At 36.6% G+C, this 22,087-nt stretch overlaps 1 protein-coding gene across 1 annotated transcript in view; it reads right to left on the reverse strand.

The window, feature by feature from the left end:
* PLCH2 (phospholipase C eta 2) overlaps positions 1–22,087 on the reverse strand; it is a 974,668-nt gene that overhangs the window by 12,824 nt on the left and 939,757 nt on the right. Inside the window, exon 23 of the mRNA XM_053690349.1 lies at positions 19,064–19,403. Within this exon, the coding sequence (XP_053546324.1) occupies positions 19,064–19,403 (340 nt within the window). The remainder of the gene's footprint in view (positions 1–19,063; positions 19,404–22,087) is intronic.

The following is a 22,087-nucleotide window of genomic DNA, read 5'->3' on the forward strand; positions in this document are numbered from 1 at the left end:
CAGAAGTTATAAGGTGTTCTATAATTTCAACCAAAGACTCTGAACTTTATGACCTGTCGTAAAAAGAGGAATATCAGACGAACCGGTATAACATTTTGTGTTTAACAATACAAGTTGTTCATTCTACATGGGAGGCTGTATACCAACCGAGTGAATGACCATCTTTCTTGGCCAATCTCCCTGCCACAGATATCTAAAGCTAGTAAAGTATTGGATTCTGTTATTTCTCCTTTTTATTTTAAAACTGTTTGCTTGTGTATAATTCTATTTGTTAACATCTTTTTATTAATAATGCACTGTGCATAATTTTTCGTATAATAAATATTCACTTATTAAGTTTTTTCCTTTGTCTAATATTTGAACCACGTTACTGAAAGCAACTGGTGGTAGTATTACTGTGATGTTAGATTATTTTTTGCTAAATTGTATTCTGGGATTTCATTTGTTAGTCTGGGTCTCTTAAGGTTTCCCATATAATCAATCTTAAGTGGTGGCAGTTTAGAAATAGTTTGAAATCATGTTTGAAATCATGCTACATTACCCAATGTAAAAATAAGAATGTCTTATGACTAAGAGTTACCTTGCTATGAGTTGCATGTGTCTGTTTATAGATAGATAAGTGTGGGTGGCATTAAAGGGGAGTTTAGACATTTTTTCTAAGTCTAGGACAGACTAGAGAGTGTTGTTAACCCTTTCATCCACTGAGTTAAGTCACAGCATTTCCTGGAGTGGCTAGATTGTGACAGATTAGTTAAAGTGGAAAGGGTCTGTTAACCCTTTCTGTGCCAAACAAGTGACTGGTGCAGGGTTGGTTAACCCTGGTCATCACAAATTGGTGGGCAGCGGTGCAGATATTGTTTTTATTAGATTTTAGTGCTTTGTGGATTTGCTAGTGTGAAAATCAAAGTACTAAAAGAAATTGGGACTCTCACAATTTCCAAAGGCTAAAACTCAGTGCATTATATAGTTACACATTGCAAACAGTCCCCTTCCCTATTCTCTGTTTTTTTTTTTCTATTTTTTTTTTTACTATGGAGGCATACCAGCAGCAGACCAAGGAAATGGTGGTACTGTTATTGCCAGGAAAGATATATTCCTTCCCGTGGGAAAACCAAATAGAGATTAATACAAGCTGTTATGGAATATGACAGCAGCCAGGCTGCAGACGCTGAAGCCTCAGAAGAGGGGTCTGCAGCTGTGGGCAATGTTTCATCAAGCTCTGGAGATCCACTGGACTGTTATTTGCAAACTGTTCTAAAGCATATTGGCTCTGCTGATCCAAGGTTACGCATGGAGCTGATCCTAAAATACCAAGAACAGCAAGCAGCTGAGCGCCAGGCAGAGAGAGAGGCTCTGGCTGCAGAGAGACAGGCTGCTGAACGATAGGCTGAGTGAGAGAGGCTCTGGTCACAGAGAGATAGGCTGCTAAACACCAGGCTGAGAGAGAGGCGCTCTGGCCGCAAAGAGACAGGCTGCTGCATGACAGGCTAAGAGAGAGTATCAGTTACAGCTTGCACAGTTGGAAAGAGAAACTGTCTCACCTGTTGTTAGTTAACCTAGAGACTACTCTTTAATCAGACCGCGGGCAGAGACTTTCCCTAATCTGGATAAAGATGGAGACTTGGGTGTATTCCTGCGCAGCTTTGAAGAAGTTTGCAGACAGTTCCAGCTGCCAAGGGAGAAGTGGGCCAAGTGTCTTACCCCTGGTCTGAAAGGTTCTGCATTGTAGGCTTTTGCAGAACTACCTCCACAGTTTTATCAGGACTATGAGACTATGAAGCAATTAAAGCTGCACTGCAGATGAGGTATAATCTCACTCCTGAGGTGTACAGAAATAAATTCCATATTCGGCAGTTCAAAGAGCTACACTGCAGTTGTGGGAAGCCTGACAACAGCATTTAAGCAGTGAATCAGGGGGCTAACGATTGCCCCTATGGAAAGATCTAATGGTTAAGCAGCAATTCATACAGCTGTGTACAGTAGTGTGTGCTGGATCGCAAGCCCAAAAAAGCATTGGTGGCGGGTGAGCTGGCAGAATTTTACACAGCCAACAGGACACCAGTGAATGGGAGAAAAGCCTTTGTTAAGGAGGCATCCACTTGGAAAGGAGCTGCTTCACGACCCCCCTTTACCAAGCCTGTTGTGCCTTTGTTTAATGTAGCTGTTCCCTCTGGGAAAGGCGGGGTGAGTGCTGCACCTGGACACAGGGATACCCGCAGGTGTTTTACTTGCAACAAAGTGGGCCACATCCGCTCTACTTGCCCAGAGAAGATGAAATTGGAACAATCAGCTGGAGGGAGTCATCCCTTAGAAGTACCAGCATCTGTGTTGTTTTTTACACAGCCAGATGAAAACAACAATGAGAACCTACAACCTGTGAGTGTTAGGGATAAGGTAACATTTGGGCTTCAGGACACAGGTGCAGAAGTGACTATTGTGCATCCAGGGCTGGTGAGTTCTAAGGACATTATTCCTGGAAGAACTGTAGCAGTTAAAGGGATTGGGGGAATGCAACTTGCAGTGGCTATGGCACATGTATACCTAGATTGGGGAGAGGTTTAAGAAATGCGGGGGTATCTGAAAATATTCCTAATGATGTTTTACTGGGTACTGATCTGGGCAGGTTACCTTTGTATGTGCCTGAAAATGATATATGTGACCTAGTGACATTAAATATGGACCCTGATGTGCAAAGGGCTGTGTGTAAAAAAGCTCAGAGACATGCTGACCAGGAGGGAGGACAGAGTGCATAGGTACAAAGTGCTGTGTCTGAACTGGGGGTGTCTGTGCTGAGATATGAACATGTAACAGGAGAGACTGACTGGGGAGAAAGACGGATAGATGGTGTGGGTCTGTCTGTGAATGAACCAGTAGGATCTGGAGAACCGAATTTAACTGTACAGCGTGAGACTGACTGTGAAGAAAGGCAGATGTCTGTGCCTGAATAAGTAGTATCTGTAGAACAGAGTTTAACTGTACAGGGAGAAATGGACTGTGAGAAGAGGCAGAATGGTGGTGTGTGTCTGCCTGTGCTTGAAACAGACAAGTCTATAGAAAGAGTGAAAATATAAGGGGAGAGAATGACTGGGCCACTGGATGATGTGTGCCAGTCTGTGCCAGAACAAATGGAGTCCCCTGTGGAAAGAAAGAGATGGGAAATATGGGAGAAATGGCAGGAAGATATGTGCTTGTCTGTTCCAGAGTCAGAAGGATTCCAAATCCTGGGTGTAGATAAGGGTGAGGATGTGAAGTGGCAGGCTGACTGTGAGAGAGGGTGAAGAGAGAGAGTAGACCAATCTGTGCCAGAAGGAAGCAGCAGTGCCCCAGAATCCAGAGTGTGTGGGGAAGGAGGCCACTGGTTACTCCTTGAAGGAACCCCAGGGTGAGTGTGAGAGTGTGGGTTACAGAGCCCCCATTAACCTCAGCTGTGACCTATAAGTAGACTGCACAGACAAGGAGGACAGAGACTGACACAGACTGCAGATACAAGGGGGAGGAATACAGAGAAGTGAATTTGCACAGCACCTCAGTTCAATTCATTACATACACTGATAGGATTGCAGAGTTCCCAGCAGATAGGCCACATAGTGGAGAAATTGGGAATGCAGTTAGGCAACCCCCAATATAAACCATAACAAGGTGCAGGAGTACAGGGATTCTACTCCAGTGGAAGGGCAAGATCCCTGGGTATTTAAAGGGACACTGAACCCAAATTCTTTCTTTTGTAATTAAGAAAGAGCATGCAATTTTAAGCAACTTTCTAATTTACTCCTATTATCAATTTTTCTTCTTTCTCTTGCTATCATTATTTGAAAAAGAAGGCATCTGAGCTTTTTTTTGGTTTCAGTACTCTGGACAGCACTTTTTTATTGGTGGATGAATTTATCCACCAATCAGCAAGGACAACCCAGGTTGTTCACCAAAAATGGTCCAGCATCTAAACTTACATTCTTGCATTTCAAATAAAGATACCAAGAGAATGAAGAAAATTTGATAATAGGAGTAAATTATTAAGTTGCTTAAAATGTCATGCTCAATCTGAATCACGAAAGAACATTTTTGGGTACAGTGTCCCTTTAAGCAAAAGCTGACAGCACACAATATATTAAGAGGGTGTAGCAAGAAAATAGGCGTCAGAGACCCCCACCCCCTGTTACAGGGATGATGTACATTTCAGGGACAAGATGCCTTATTGGGTGAGGTACCTGCAAAACTCAGAGCTGCCATGCCCTAGTCATACAAGAACAGTTGCAGGATTCTACTGCCAGAGAGGGAGTGTATGAGATGGGGCAGAATGTTCTGGTACTAACACCCATGAGGCAGAATAAGCTACAGGCTGCATGGGAGGGTCACTTAAGTATATTAAACTAGCTTGGTAGAGCAAATTGTGTGTAATTTTTAAAAGGAGGGCATCATAATGGCAAAACTGCTATGTGCAATTTTGGCTGAGAATGGCGTTAACACATCAAGGGGAAGCTCCCTTTGATATGCACCTGGAGTGACTTGTGTAACACCTCCCTTTGTGTCTCTTATTTGGGGGAGGTGTCATGAACACCTCATGATTTAGATGCTAATGGGTTAATTTTCTTTGGCTTGTGTGCTAAAAACATTTTTCAAGAAGTAAATTGTTGCTGTGTTTTCCCTTAGATAAGCCAGAACCCCTAATAAATAGTTTCTAAGTTCCAAATGTTATTGCATATCTATTAATGCATAAAGTAAAAATTTGAGCACAAGAGACAAAAATCAGTGCCTCTACCAAGAGCTAGAAAATGTCGGTCAGAGGACACTATACAACATGCTTTTAAACATATTATTACACTAGATGATACAAATATGACAACCATGTCGTATTTGGTACCAAACTAATTCTCATGATGTCACTGGGAAATTGAATATGTAAAACAGAAGTTATAAGGTGTTCTATAATTTCAGCCAAAGACTCTAACTTTATGACCTGTCAGAGGGGAGTGGATATTTCTGGCAAAAGAGAGGGATCTCCTAGCCCCTCTGGAAAGAGGTTGGGTCAAACAATTTGATATCAGAGAAACTGGTATAAAATGTTGTGTTTAACAATACAAATTGTTCATTCTACATGGCAGGCTGTATACCAACAGAGTGAATGACTATCTTTCCTGGCCAATCTCCCTGGCAGAGATATCTAAAGCTAGTAAAGTATTGGATTTTGTTATTTCTCCTTTATATTTTAAAACTGTTTGCTTGTGTATAATTATATTTGTTAACATCTTTTTATTAATAATGCAGTGTGCATAATTTTTCGCATAATAAATATTCACTTATTAAGTTTTTGCCTTTGTCTAATATTTGAACCACGTTACTGAAAGAGACTGGTAGTATTATTACAGTGAGTTTAGATTATTTTTTGCTAAATTGTATTCTGGGATTTCATTTGTTAGTCTGGGTTCCTTAAGATTTCCCATATAATCAATCTTAAGTGGTGGCAGTTTAGAAATAGTTTGAAATCATGTTTGAAATCATGCTACATTACCCAATGTAAAAATAAGAATGTCTTATGACTAAGAGTTACCTTGCTATGAGTTGCATGTGTCTGTTTTTATTTACACAAAGTAGTGTTTAAGTATATTGTTCTGTGGTTCATAATATATATAAAATAAAGTTCTCAATCATGTAAAATTAGTGGCTATAGGAGGCGCTATAGAGCCGTAGGATATATAGATATAAATAAATGTAAAATTCACTGTATCGTGACCAGTTAAAACCTTCAAAAAAATTAAAAATCCAAAAATCCCAATGACCCTTAAGGGATACGTTAAAATAGTATTTATGTGCAAAATCTGTGATAAAAATCGGTGATAAAAAATAAAGGAAAATATCTACGTACATATATATAAAAAACAATTTATCCAAGTGAAAAATCAAAGTGAAATAAATGCAGTATATCAAAGTGCAATCAATGATCAAGTGACAATATTTAGTAAAACACAGATGTGATATTTAATAAGTCAATGCATAAAAGGTTGACACATACAATCCATATAACAATCAATCATACATAAAATAAAGTAAAACCGGTTCAAACATACACACTATACATAACCCCTCAGATTCCCCAAATCAAATGTGGCTGGCAGAGAACACCTATAATGACTGTGTTATAATCTTGGTGTTAGTAGTTCAAGGGGATCCCCCAAAGAAGATGGTCCGGAATGACAATGTGGGTTTAATTATTGTAAATCCAAAGATATAAATGTTAATGTTTCTGAATGGTGCCGTTATATCCCCAGTCTCTTTTGGTCACAAAAGCCCACGATGGTATAGAGCTCCTTCCTTAATGTTATCTTAGTTAATAGGCAATCAAGTATTTATAACTTAGACGGGAGGCTCTCCTACCTTCTTACAAGTGTCTGCCAGCGATCTCCTTACCTGGCCCGACACTCCGGCTGCTCCTTTAGATGTCTGCTCAGCGAAAAATCCTGTGAGTGACATCACCCGGTTCCGGATCCTAGGTGACCACTTGCGCAAGTGTTTGTTTCCACAGGATGTCCTCTGTACGCCAGGGTACAGAGAGTTCACTTCAGCTTCGGTCCTCCAAAAAATCGCAAACAGTAGCAGGTAAGTCCTCTACGCGTTTCAACCCCTTCTGGGTCTTTTTCAAGATGCTACTTCCTGCAACCTTTGCCCTTAAATCCACTCTCTGCACAGGTGATTCGCTATTGCTACAACACCTTTCCGCAGGTAACTATTTCCTGGGGGGGAATCAAAACACCTCACATGTCATTCTTTGTTCGTAAATTTTCACACCAAATCCCAAGCCAGATCTCTAGTGTTTAAAGACTCGTTTCCATATAATCAAATAACGTTAAAAACTCCTTAAAAATCCTTAAAAGTAATACAATTGTGATAATACATAAGACTGCAATTTATAAAACAATATAAGGAGAAAATACATGACAAACAGGGAAAATAGAAAAATTCAGATGAAATATTGATGAAATATTGCGTGGTCAACCTAAGGCCAAGATTTATCCCACTTCAGATGACATCCAAAACAACTAATGCATATGAAATTTAAAATGTAAAATTTAAAACATGAAAATCACATAGAATATAAATAGAACCTAGCTCAAACAAACCTAGCCCTACATTCCTATCTAAATGATTCCCTGCTCTACAATCTTAATACTAGTTATTACTCTCTAAAATATCAGGTTAAAGACCCACAAGGAAGAACTCTAAACTAAAATGCTGAAAAAAGCCAAAAATGCTAAAATGTAGGGTACTAAAGATAATAAATCCCTAAGTTAAAAAGGGGGCTAATTCCAACTCTGAATTCAAACCCAACGGATGCAAAGTGTTAAACTCATAGATTAATTCTGCTTCCCTTTTGACTAATCTATTTTCAAAGTCCCCCCCCCCCTCCAGTTATTTCTCACTACACACAATCCCCAGTATTTTAGTTCTTTAATGTTGTTCATGTGGATTTCTCTAAAATGTGTGTATAGGTGGGTTTCCGATTTCCCCTTTTCTATGTTCCAGATATGCTCCCTAATCCGATCCCTGAGCATTCTGGTTGTCTCTCCAATGTAAAACAGATTGCATGAGCACTGTAACATATACCCAACCCCTTTATTACTACATCTTATGGTGTCCTTTATAGTAAACTCTCTATTCGTGCCCGGAATTGGAACCTTTTTCTTTTTTGACCCACATCTACATGCTTTGCATGTTGCACAGGGAAAGAAACCCCTGACTTCTTCCCCCCTCAAATCCAAGTCTTTTTTTATTTTTATTTTTTCCCTGCCTTCTGAACTCACTGGGTGATAGCAGCGATTTCAAGTTCTTAGTTTTTTTGTAAACTATCCTAGGGTAAACTGGCAATTTGTCCCCAATAACTGGGTAATTTCTCAACAAGTGCCAGTGCTTTCTCAAAATCTTCTTCATTAATACATGATCCTTACTATATGTGTTCACAAATGGTATATCCAATGTATCCTTTCTTTGATCTTCCTTTCTTTTATATTCTAGCAGTGAGTCCCTGTTGGTGGTCCTTGCCCTTGTTACAGCATTCTTTATATTATTCTCTTTATAGCCCCTTTCCTTAAACCTTTCCTCCAATATTGTTACCTGTTCATTAAAATCCTCAATTCTTGTGCAATTCTTTCTAATTCTCAGGCATTGTCCTACCGGTATGTTTTCCTTCCACTTAAAAAAGTGACAGCTGTTTGAGTGGATATAGTTATTGGAGTCCGTCGGTTTAAAGTGCGTTCTAGTTATTAATTCCTCCTCATTTACCACTATCTCTAAATCTAAAAAATTAATTGACTCCCTGCTAATTTCATACGTAAAAGTTAAGTTAGAGATAGTGGTAAATGAGGTTGGAGTTGGAATTAGCCCCCTTTTTAACTTAGGGATTTATTATCTTTAGTACCCTACATTTTAGCATTTTTGGCTTTTTTCAGCATTTTAGTTTAGAGTTCTTCCTTGTGGGTCTTTAACCTGATATTTTAGAGAGTAATAACTAGTATTAAGATTGTAGAGCAGGGAATCATTTAGATAGGAATGTAGGGCTAGGTTTGTTTGAGCTAGGTTCTATTTATATTCTATGTGATTTTCATGTTTTAAATTTTACATTTTAAATTTCATATGCATTAGTTGTTTTGGATGTCATCTGAAGTGGGATAAATCTTGGCCTTAGGTTGACCACGCAATATTTCATCAATATTTCATCTGAATTTTTCTATTTTCCCTGTTTGTCATGTATTTTCTCCTTATATTGTTTTATAAATTGCAGTCTTATGTATTATCACAATTGTATTACTTTTAAGGATTTTTAAGGAGTTTTTAACGTTATTTGATTATATGGAAACGAGTCTTTAAACACTAGAGATCTGGCTTGGGATTTGGTGTGAAAATTTACGAACAAAGAATGACATGTGAGGTGTTTTGATTCCCCCCCAGGAAATAGTTACCTGCGGAAAGGTGTTGTAGCAATAGCGAATCACCTGTGCAGAGAGTGGATTTAAGGGCAAAGGTTGCAGGAAGTAGCATCTTGAAAAAGACCCAGAAGGGGTTGAAACGCGTAGAGGACTTACCTGCAACTGTTTGCGATTTTTTGGAGGACCGAAGCTGAAGTGAACTCTCTGTACCCTGGCGTACAGAGGACATCCTGTGGAAACAAACACTTGCGCAAGTGGTCACCTAGGATCCGGAACCGGGTGACGTCACTCACAGGATTTTTCGCTGAGCAGACATCTAAAGGAGCAGCCGGAGTGTAGGGCCAGGTAAGGAGATCGCTGGCAGACACTTGTAAGAAGGTAGGAGAGCCTCCCGTCTAAGTTATAAATACTTGATTGCCTATTAACTAAGATAACATTAAGGAAGGAGCTCTATACCATCGTGGGCTTTTGTGACCAAAAGAGACTGGGGATATAACGGCACCATTCAGAAACATTAACATTTATATCTTTGGATTTACAATAATTAAAACCACATTGTCATTCCGGACCATCTTCTTTGGGGGATCCCCTTGAACTACTAACACCAATATTATAACACAGTCATTATAGGTGTTCTCCGCCAGCCACATTTGATTTGCAGAATCTGAGGGGCTATGTATAGTGTGTATGTTTAAACCGGTTTTACTTTATTTTATGTATGATTGATTGTTATATGGATTGTATGTGTCAACCTTTTATGCATTGACTTATTAAATATCACATCTGTGTTTTACTAAATATTGTCACTTGATCATTGATTGCACTTTGATATACTGCATTTATTTCACTTTGATTTTTCACTTGGATAAATTGTTTTTATATATATGTACGTAGATATTTTCCTTTATTTTTTATCACCGATTTTTATCACAGATTTTGCACATAAATAGTATTTTAACGTATCCCTTAACCCCTTAAGGACCACAGCACTTTTCCATTTTCTGTCCGTTTGGGACCAAGGCTATTTTTACATTTCTGCGGTGTTTGTGTTTAGCTGTAATTTTCCTCTTACTCATTTACTGTACCCACACATATTATATACTGTTTTTCTCGCCATTAAATGGACTTTCTAAACATACCATTATTTTCATCATATCTTATAATTTACTATAAAAAATTTTATAAAATATGAGGAAAAAATGGAAAAAAACACACTTTTTCTAACTTTGACCCCCAAAATCTGTTACACATCTACAACCACCAAAAAACACCCATGCTAAATAGTTTCTAAATTTTGTCCTGAGTTTAGAAATACCCAATGTTTACATGTGCTTTGCTTTTTTTGCAAGTTATAGGGAAATAAATACAAGTAGCACTTTGCTATTTCCAAACCACTTTTTTTTTTAAAATTAGCGCTAGTTACATTGGGACACTGATATCTTTCAGGAATCCCTGAATATCCCTTGACATGTATATATTTTTTTTTAGAAGACATCCCAAAGTATTGATCTAGGCCCATTTTGGTATATTTCATGCCACCATTTCACTACCAAATGCGATCAAATAAAAAAATGTGTTCACTTTTTCACAAAATTGTTTCACAAACTTAAGGTTTCTCACTGAAATTATTTACAAACAGCTTGTGCAATTATGGCACAAATGGTTGTAAATGCTTCTCTGGGATCCCCTTTGTTCAGAAATTGCAGACATATATGGCTTTGGCATAGCTTTTTGGTAATTAGAAGGCAGCTAAATGCCGTTGTGCACCACACGTGTATAATGCCCAGCATTGAAGGGGTTAATTAGGGAGCTTGTAGGGAGCTTGCAGGGTTAATTTTAGCTTTAGTGTAGGTATCAACCTCCCACATGACACATCACACCCCCTGATCCCTCCCAAACAGCTCTCTTCCCTCCCCCACCCCACAATTGTCCCCGCCATCTTAAGTACTGGCAGTAAGTCTGCCAGTACTAAAATAAGAGTTTTTTGGGGATTTAAAAAAAAAAAAAAAGATAATTCTGCTCTGTAGGATCCCCCCTTAGCCCCCAACTTCCCTGATCCCCCCCCCAAACAGCTCTCTAACCCCCCTCTCGGCCTTATTATGCGCCATATTGGGTACTGGCAGCTGTCTGCCAGTACCCAGTTTGAAATCAAATATGTTTTTAAGAACATTTTATTATTATGTTATTTTAAAAATATTATTTTCTGTAGTGTAGCTGCCCCCCCTCAACCCCCAACCTCCCACCCTCCCAGATCCTTAACATTTGTAAAACATTTGCCCCCCCTCAACCCCCTCTCTCCCACCTTACAGTGTTTCATAGTGTAGGGTTCCCACCCGTGCGTGCGCACCCGCTCCCGTGCACGCGCACGCGTGCACTCGATCCCGCCCCCCTTCCCCACCGATGGGCGCCCACCCACCAACGAACAGGGCCATTGAAGGCCGATGCAGAGAGGGCCACAGGGTGGCTCTCTCTTCATCGGACGGCTTAAAAATGTTATAGCAGGATGCCTCAATATCGAGGCATCACTACTATAACATGAAAGCAGTTGGAAGTGATCAGGATCGCTTCCACTGCTTTCAAAGACCAACGACGTACGGGGTACATCCTTGGTCATTAACTGCATTTTTTTGCAGGACGTACCCCATACGTCGTTGGTCGTTAAGGGGTTAAGGGTCATTGGGATTTTTGGATTTTTTTTTTTTTTAATGTTTTAACTGGTCACGATACAGTGAATTTTACATTTATTTATATCTATATATCCTACGGTTCTATAGCGCCTCCTATATCCACTGATTTTACATTCTTAATTCTCTATTGTCTAGGGAGGAGACAATAACCTTTAGTGAGGCTAAGTAGGTTTTTGGTCTAGCGCTATACCCTATCCGTATCTGTCTTAAAGTTCTCAATCAATACAGTCTCTTTCTCAAGAACTGGCATTTGTCATTTTAAACACATAGGTAAATTCTTGCACAAGAATCAAAACAATCACAGGCTGTGTCCTGCTTAGGAGCTGCAGTACTTGCAGCTCTCAAACATGGATTTACCTATGTTTTTAACCACCTTTCAAGTCAGTAATACAAACATTGTATGTTCTAAAGTAGAAATGCAAAAATTATATTTCCTTATTCATTTGTGAATTAGTCCAGAATTTAATTAATTTACTAAACAATCTAATAAAAAATGTGCTATTAAATAGAAAAACTAAATGAACTAATGAACACATCTGGTATTATTTCATTAGTTAATTTAGCTATTAAATAAATTTGTTTAGTGAATGAATGAATTTCGGATAAAATTACAAAATTAATTATTGGTTTCACAAAAGATCTATTCTATATATTTGTTTGCCAAATGGGTAGGTGCAACCAGTAAATATTACATTTTAAAAAGTGGCAAGAAAATATATTAAATATTACTTCTTGCTTTGTGTTCTGTTTAACTGCATTCATTCTTTAATATCAGGGTCAGGGTATGGTAATATGATTTGTTTGGAAACGCATACCTGATACAGTAATGTGTATAGATATTCATATTAGAAATGGACATCAAAGTAATTTTGTTTTCTTTATTGTAACTATGGGGCTTCATATTTTCAATGATAATTAATTTAATTATAAACACTTTCATTAATTAAAGCATGTCATTATTATACTTATGTCCATTTAACTTATTTTGATTAAAGAGTCACTAAACAGAAATATTGCCTAGAAAAGCACAAAATATCATGCCATTACTACAGCACAAACCACAACATTCACATGCAAAAAAAAATAAATGTAAGAGCAAACATTCAATAGTTGGGTTATGCGTAGGAAAATAATAAAAGGAATGACAGAATGTATACCTCTCAGATATTTCAAATAAAGACAGTGTTATATTTAAGCAGTATCCATTACAATGTCTTAATTATTTGAGGAGTAGGTTTTGAGTGGTGCGCTAACCGCTGTGCGCAAGCGAAAAGGGATTTATCATGGCTCTTTGCACACTTCGGAAGTAGCTTGCATATTACAGGTTGAAAGTAAATGCGTTTGCTTGAGTGCATTTGAATTTAATGCATGTCAGGATAGCGTAACTTCAGAGCTCTGGTGAACCGTTACGCTCCAGAAAAAAAGTTGCACAAAACACATCAAAATTATATTTAAAAGTACAGTTACATTCATAATAACTAATAAAAATATTAAAATAAATTGTGTTTATATATATCTATATAAATAAATGTGTGTGTGTTTACATATGTATTTATATGTCTATATATGTATTTACAGACATATATACACATATAAACACAAATACATGTGTATACATATATAGACAAATATATGAGTATCAAAGGCTTTTGTAGTCAATTAGCTGAAAACATGTAAAATCACATTTAAGCAATATTCATATTTAAGAAAGTGTTTAAAATAATTATGTATTTAATGTAAATATTGCACATTCCAATAGGTATAGATATAAGTTTTACCTAAAAAAACATGATATTTATGTAGTATTATGTATTTATAAATAAATAGAACATATTCTATGTGAAGATTATTAGATTGTGAAATATTACTATTTCATGTCAGGTTAGGGCACTTAAGAAAACGCAATTGGGTTTGCGGCCGATCAAGGGTGTTCGTTTTATACTCCCTTTTCTTGCTCCATTGAAGTCTATGGGGGAATACGTTAAAGCGGTCGCAATATTTAAAGTTCGGCTTTTTCCGCACGTCGGGTTAATGCTTGTGCGAAAACTTTTTACTTTCAACTTGTAATAAGCGCATTACCCTTAAATAAGAATAAGCACGTCGTCCTCTGAATTTGAAACAAATGTAATGTTATATTATTTAGCATTTTACATTTTTACATGTTTAAGGTGAATGACTGAGAGGCATACAAAATGCAGGGAAACCAAACGCATATACTCCTTTTGCAGAAGCTAGCAGCGCAGTCACATGATCAGGTTACCTTAACTCGTTTGCCTTTTCAGTCTTTAACTAGAGAGACAGAAAAATTACAAGTGAAGAGACAAGAGGATAGCAGTTAGTAGGATAGAAATAAAGGAAATATATATCTTAAAAAAAGAAGAAGAAAAAAGCAACTACAGACATAACACAATATGCTATGTGATCATGTTCAACCAGAGCAATCATGTATTTTAAAATAATGATGTAGTATTAGGCCAAATACAATCTTAGAAAAAAGTATATATATTATCAAAAACATTACAGAAAAAATAAAGATTTAATCTTTTGTATATTTCTGCTATTTGGAAAAAAAAATTGAATATCAACTATAGTAAAACGTAATGGGTTTAAATTAACTTAAAGGGACACTAAACCCCAAAAAATTCTGTCATGATTCACATAGAGAATACAATTTTAAGCAACATTCCAATTTACTTCTATGATATATTTTGCTTCATTTTTTAGATATCCTTTGTTGAACGAATAGCAATGCACATGGGTGAGCCAATCACATGAGGCATCTATGTGCAGCAACCAATCAGCAGCTACTGAGCATATCTAGATATGCTTTTCAGCAAAGCATATCAACAAAATTAAACAAAATAGATAATAGAAATAAATTAGAAAGTTGTTTAAAATTGCATGCTCTTTCTAAACCATGAAAGAAAAAAAATTTGGTTTCATGTCCCTTTAACTTCGCATTGTTGAGTTACAATTTACTGGTTAAAGGGACAGTAACATTAAAATGTCATTTTCATGATTTAGATAGAGCATTCAATTTTAAACCTCTTTCCAATTTACTTCTTTTATCTAATTTGCTTCTTTTTCTTTGTATTCTTTGTTGAAAATCATACCTACTGTAGGTATGCTCAGGAGCAGCAGTGCACTACCGAGAGCTAGCTGCTGAGTGGTGGCTGGACATATGTGGCTCTTGTCATTGGCTCACAGTGTTCAACTAGCTCCCAGTAGTGCATCGCTGATCCTTCAATAAAGAATTCCGAGAATTAAGCAAATTTGATAAAAGATATAAATTGGAAAGTTGATTAAAATTGTAAGTTATATCGGAATCATGAACAAATATATTTCATGTCCCTTTAAGACACTATAAGGGGTTGATGATAATCCTCCAGAAAAACTTATCTAATGATTTACCTACAAAAATCACCATAAACTTTATTGGTGTTTTTTCTGTTGAAAACCATTACATTTAAATGATTGTGACTATTCTCTAAGTGGCCCTTTGGTATATTAATTGAGCTTGATATGTGTCCTTAGAGTGAAATTGGTTGTCTATCACTTGTTTAATCTTATGTTAATACATAATTACCCTCATTGAGGAAATGTCTAATTAAATGTGTTTCAGAAAATGTAAACCAGCAGTAGGAGATCTGATTATGGACAAATACTCCGTAACCAATCAATGTTCTTTATCTTACCAAGGTGGATACAATCTAGCGTAAACCTTGTCTGCAAGTAGAACTACTAACTATGGATGGGTGAATGTTTTGCCTATACCTTTATTAAAAATAACAAACAACAGCTACATCTGTTCATTCTGAAGGAATGTTGAATTTAGGCCGATTTATGCTGTTTTTCTTTATATATGGAGAGTAACATTTGAATATCATATCTCACAACATTGTATCACTCTGGGTTGGAGACAGGGAGGCTTAGGGATTAGTTTGACCTGGTTGGATAGAGACTGGGTGACTTGGGGGCGGAGATTGAGTAATCTGGGGTACGGTCTGGGCAGTTTGTGGCAATGCCATTTCTGAGCAGGGTATGGCCATGACTGGTCACTTTTATGCATGGTTTGGGAATTCATGGGACTGGGATAGAACTAGGTTTATTTACAAGAAACTGGGACAACAATAAGGTGTTAAAGGCTGCAAGACGTATAGACAATTTTCCACCATTATAGTCCAGCTAAATGGAGGGTAGTTTGGCGATCTACAATATCTAATGCAGCATTTGAATATTAAGATATAATTAATTAAAGGTTGATTCTTATAGAGTAATTTTAGGTTAATGGAAATAAGAATTTGAATGTAATATTTTAAAGGGATACTGAACTGAATTTTTTTCTTTCACGATTGAGCTAGAGAATGCAATTTTAAGCAATTTTCTAATTTACTCATATGATCAAATTTTCTTCGTTCTCTTGGTATCTTTATTTGAAAAAGCAGGAATAAAAGGTTACAAGCTGGCCCTTCTTTGGTTCTGTACATGGGTAGCGCTTGTTGATTGGTGGGTACATTTAGCCACCAATCAGGAAGCGCTACCCAGGTGCTGAACCACAGATGGTCTTGTAAGCTTACATTCCTGCTTTTCAAATAAAGATACCAAGAGAACAAAGAAAAATTGATAATGGGAGTAAATTAGAATGTTTAAAATTGCATGCTCTATCTGAATCACAAAAGAAAAAAATTTGGGTTCGGAATCCATTCAACCCCTTCACCCAATAAGACGTATATATACATCTTGCAGTACTTTGCCTATCGTTGCTGGTGCCGGTGGGAGGTGTGGGTAGGAGGCAGGTGGGTGGATCAGCAGGGAAGGCAGGAGGAGTTAGTGGGAGGGCCCTACGCTATGGCAAAAACAAAATAAAGGGACAGGGAGGGATAGGGCAGCTACAATACAGAAAAAGGGGATGGGCATTGTGTGGGGCCCCTAACTAAGGAGGGAGGGAGGGAGGGAGCGGGGGGAGACTACGCTATAGAAATATACATTTTTTTAAATAAATAAAAAATTAAAAAAAAGCAATTCATAGGTACTGGCAGACAGGTAAAAAATTAAGGCTATTTTTCTGTTTAAATGGAGTGATAACAAAAATGCTAAAACATTTCTGGTATTTTGGGCAAGTTTTTGTCTGAAAGTCCCGGTAGTGAAGGGGTTAAGATAGATCCTGACACTGTACTATGATCTAGAAAGTTGGTGAATGTAAGAAATGGTTGATAATATTTTATTTGGCTAACAGTCTTTTCAAATTTTATTTCAGTAGAAATATAATAATTAGCCTGTGCAAAACTCAATGAAAGAATACAAATAATATTCCTTAGATTTTCAACTTCCCAAACGCAGAAGATACTTTATGGACACTATTAGCAAGGTCATTTTTTTTTTCTTAATTCTGTCTCACTAATATGTTTGTCTGTCTCAACTGGGATTTTTTTTAGCGAGTGAAACATTTAAAGTTAGATCATTTCAGCTTTTACATTTAGTTTATTACAGTGTTATGTCTTTATAAACATAATTACTGACACTGCAAATATATCATTAAAAGCACATACAGAAAATATATTTTCAAGTGTTATTAATGATGATTTTTTTAAATATATATTTGAACATTTAAGCTCTTATATTTGAAGACTTCAAACACAGCTACCATGAGAAATCTAAAAAATGCACCTGACATGGTGCACCTTGTGAGTAGGCACCCAACTTAGGCTCAGCGTCCACAAGTTGGACGATGATGATAATATTTGAAGGAATTGCACATTTGAACACCGATTGTACTTGTCCAATGCTTGACACTGCCCACTGAAAATCACTTAAAGGGACATAATAGGCAAAACTTAAATGTACTTCTAAAATGTATTACTGTTTTGGAGTATTTAGATACATTTGCTTCAAATGTAGTGCACCCACATTTAAACACTCCTTACCAAAGAGCCAGTGTATCTCATAAGCAACGATTCACCTTGTAATACACAACCCATCAGCAACCATCAATTTTTTAGATAAAATTATGGAAGAAATTAGATACTACTTATGAATTTCATTTAACTGTATATACTACTTAAATTTAGAAAATATGGTGCGTATACAGTTGCACCGAGGGTCAACCAAAAACCTTTGGAAGGTTGGAGGTGGTGCTTAGACTAGCCCCGGCCCCCGTGTTTTAAGAGCAGAGGATTTTCAAAACCTAATTTTTTAATTTATTCTTTCAGTTCTGGGCGTGAGCAAATCTGACTCCATGTTATTTAGTCTATTCACTAGCCTAGAAGTTGTATGACATCATGCTAAGATAAACCTTCCTGCAAAGGCCCCTCCTCCTTGTAGGGCTTTGACAGATAGCACAAATGTAGTGTAAAAAATAAAAGGTAAAATCCATTTAAATAGATGAATAATACATATTGCAATGATTTTAACATCCCTTTAAGAAAACTCCTTACAACAAAGAAAAATATTCTTTTGTAGATTTTTTTTATGTGAATGTTCCAATTTATTTAGTGCAATATTTAGTGAACTAAAGCAGATATTATTATATAGAAAGGACAATGCTCTGGCTGATTGAGTCACACACAACAACAACATTATTACACAATACAAAGGACAAAGACAGACACTTGGTCATTCAATGTAATAACTAAACTATATGGTACTAATATCTACAAACTACAGCCACATACCACAAATGGACAAACTATGTTTTAATGAATGATCTACAATGGTGATGGTTGGATTTTAAATTGGTCTTACCAGTAAAGAATATAGGGGAGTTACTTCGAATCTCCTCCAACTTTTGAATGAACAAGGCATTCATCTCCCTCTGTAGGGTGCCCGTTTGCCTTCGAGAGTTTTCATTCCAGCCCATGGATAATTGTGGACTTCCAAGACTCTCTAAACTGCTGGAGTTAGAGGATATTGAACCACTGTTGGCAGGGACCAAATTGACAGTACTTCCATATTTGCCACCTGTTTGGCTTTGCCACCTCTGTGTAGGATGACCTTTCATCCCAGCACATTTAGGGTTTCCGCCTTTCTTTCCCGGTATTACAAGGGACTGAGAGTTTCTGGGTAGATCATCAGCATTTCCATTGTCATTAAGTGCTAGTAAATCTGCCTGTTGTCGTCTTGGCTGATCTGTTATACCATAATACTTCAATTCTAACATTTCTTCTTCTGGCACACCACTATACTGACGATTAGGCTGAATATCATTTATTATAGGTCTACTTGTCTCATTCCACTTGCATTCTAAGTCTGGGCTCTCTTTAGAGCCAATCATACATTTCATACAATTTGTAGCCATGCCAATTCTACCTGAACCATTCATTGCACAACGACCAAATACACTTGATTTACGAATAGGATTATCCTGAAGAGGGGCTCTGTCTGACCTTCGTAGGGATTCATTGAACGTTGTACCCCTGGTATTATGAATGTGACTTTTGCTTTTACGTGAGCTAGAGCGCTTACCTTTTAAATGCTTGCTATGTAATTCCAAATGAGTATCATCCCTAGAAGAAACGGCTGGAGAATCACATTCAGGATCTTTATCAAAGCGTGGTAGAGAGGAGTCATCTGTCTCCCTATCTTCACTAGCTCCTTCTGAGCTGTTATCTTTGGAATCAATGGCAATTTCTGGAAAGCCCTTTTTGTTTTTTTGCTGGCCTTTGGCTGGAGCGCTGGCGGTTCTCCTTAAAATGTGACTACTAATAGAGTGTTTCCGATGAAGAATTCCAACAGCATGACTGTCCAGAGAAGCTTGCTTTGGATTTCGCAGAAACAGTCCTTTTAAGCCCACGGCCTGCTTGACCTGAAAAGAGCAATCCAATAAAAAAATAAAAAAATGAAAAAAATGAAAAAAAGTTTGCTTTAATCAATCATTAGATGATTATATAATTAAATTATAATAATATTAAACCACACTTTTTTCTTTAACATAAAAATACTGAATTTCGAATTCATTATCATCAACATTTATAATGTGTAGAAAAAAAAATCACAATTTACTTTAAAGGGAAAGTGTATTGTAAAACGTTCTCCCTTATTAATTTGATGCAAATGATCAATTGTGATTACAAATAGTTCCTTTACCAATGGTCACCTCAACCATACTGAAAATTTAAAAACATAAGTATTGGCTATAGAAAATCTATTTAAACATTACCAGCAAAATAAATTATACTCCCAGTGGGGGTGGGATAGATATGTAATAAAATGTTCATTTTCAATTGTTCTAAGTATTGGGCTTTGGTATATAGACAGTGATAAGATTAAGCATTTGTGTGTGTAGAAAATAATACAATAAGGAAATCTGATTTACCTGCAAGCTCAGCCCATTGAACAAAACTAGCTATTTATACACATAAATAAACCTAAAGGAGCAATTTCTCATATATTTCATACACTCCTGCTGCTATGATACAGCACTGGAAACACATTAAGGGGATATCAGTTTTACATAGCTCTGTCCCTTTAATCAATGGAGTGGGGAGATTTGCTGCAACACTTACATCAAGTGCTAAATGATCATATGAGTGAATGCATTGTAAGATTATACACTTTCAGCAAAACATGACTTTAACATAGACATGTAGCACTAGGGAATAAACGTCATCTTTTGTAAATGAACAACAGTAAACAATCATAAAGCATTCCGCTGAACAACTATATCATATCTTGGATAAAAAAATAAATAAATCTATTTTCTTGTTTTTTTTAATCAACATTTAAAGGGACACTAAACCCAATTTTTTTCTTTCATGATTCAGATGGAGCATGTATTTTTAAGCAACTTTCTAATGTACTCCTATTATCAAATTTCCTTAGTTCTCCTGCTATCTTTATTTAAAAAGAAGGAATGTGAGGCATAGGAGCCGGCCTATTTTTGGTTGAGAACCTGGGTTATGCTTGCTTATTGGTGGGTAAATGTAAGCCTCCAATAAGCAAGTGCTATCCATGGTGCTGAGCCTAAAATGGGCTGGCTGCTAAGGTTTACAGTCCTGCTTTTAAACTAAAGATAGCAAGAGAACGAAGAAAAATTGATACTAGGAGTAAATTAGAAAGTTGATTAAATTATCATGCTCTATCTGAATCATGAAAGAAAAAAATGGGTTCAGTGTCCCTTTAAGTTATTAAAATAAGAATCTAATGTTTTTAGTTTGTACCTCGCAACCAATACTCGGCTGTAGAATTCTATGAACATATCTGCTCAGCCTATGAGCTGCAAGCACTATGCTCTCTAATACATGCTACATAAAGATGATAGGATAAGCCCTTATGGTTCTACAATGCTAAATGAATTAAGCAAAAGTGGATAAGGTTTATACCCTTTATTTTATTTTTAAGCAAATGTTTAAACAAATAGATTTGATAAAGTCTTTCAAGATAAAATAATACTCTTATCTGATATTAATTAAGCATTTGGGATATTTTAAATCATTTTAGGTAAATGTATTGTATTTAGGATACTACATAAACTGCTAATTTACTGTAAAAATGGTTTTTAAGAAATAATAATTTTGATAATTTTTAAAAAAATATTTTCTGTAAAATATAAGAAACTGTAACTTGATATACGTTTTTACGAGTCGTTTTAGCTTCTTTTGGGAACCAGCAATTCCAGCACACTGGAGTATTTTCAAAGCAATAATGTAAACAAGATTATCTGACCAAACTGATTGACAACCTGTACTTTTGCACAGCTGGCTGCACAAGTGCAGAGGCGGGATTGCACAAGTGCTTGTGAAATCTTAACTGCTGGCAGCAAACATGGAGACACAGGTTCCTTGCCTGGGATACTCGTCAAGTAGGTATGTATATTTTTTGGTAATTCGACATTCATTATAGAAACAAATTGACAAATTTGAGGAGCATTGGGCTCATACGCCAGATTTCTTAGTTGTACTTTTACACTTCAGTGCTGAAAATAACGGAATGCCACTGCCCGCAACCAAATTCTGCATTTGTTATTGAAATTAATTCCTCCAAAATGCAAATACCTACTATCTACCGACAATTTTTTAAATGGGCCCTATGTCATAAAACTAAGCTTGTTCTAAAGGAATCTTGAAAAAAAATCCATATGTTATAGGGTTACAGTGTTTCATTTAAGCTTAAATCACTTTATAGCACCCTCACAATATTTTATCCTTTTTTGAGGGTGCTATATACCTATAAAATGATTGTATCTATACATTGCAGTACTGTGATAAAAGAAATAAGAAAAAACAGATCCCCACAATGCACTGAGGTTCTAAAATCCACAAAGCCAATTGAAACTATATATTATTTTGTTAAAACAAATGTTATAGACAAAAAAAACTAAGATAAAAATATAGAATGTTTCTAGTAAAAGTTATTTCTGTTTTTAGTGGCATACACACATATGCTCTAAGGGCCCATTGTGCCAGTATTCAAACACCAAACCTTCTCAGATAGTCAGCCTAATGAAGTCCTCACTGAAGCAATACATACCACTGTGCGCTTTCTGAGCTT

The sequence above is a fragment of the Bombina bombina genome, chromosome 8 (genome assembly GCF_027579735.1).
Source record: "Bombina bombina isolate aBomBom1 chromosome 8, aBomBom1.pri, whole genome shotgun sequence".
Lineage (NCBI taxonomy): Eukaryota > Metazoa > Chordata > Amphibia > Anura > Bombinatoridae > Bombina > Bombina bombina.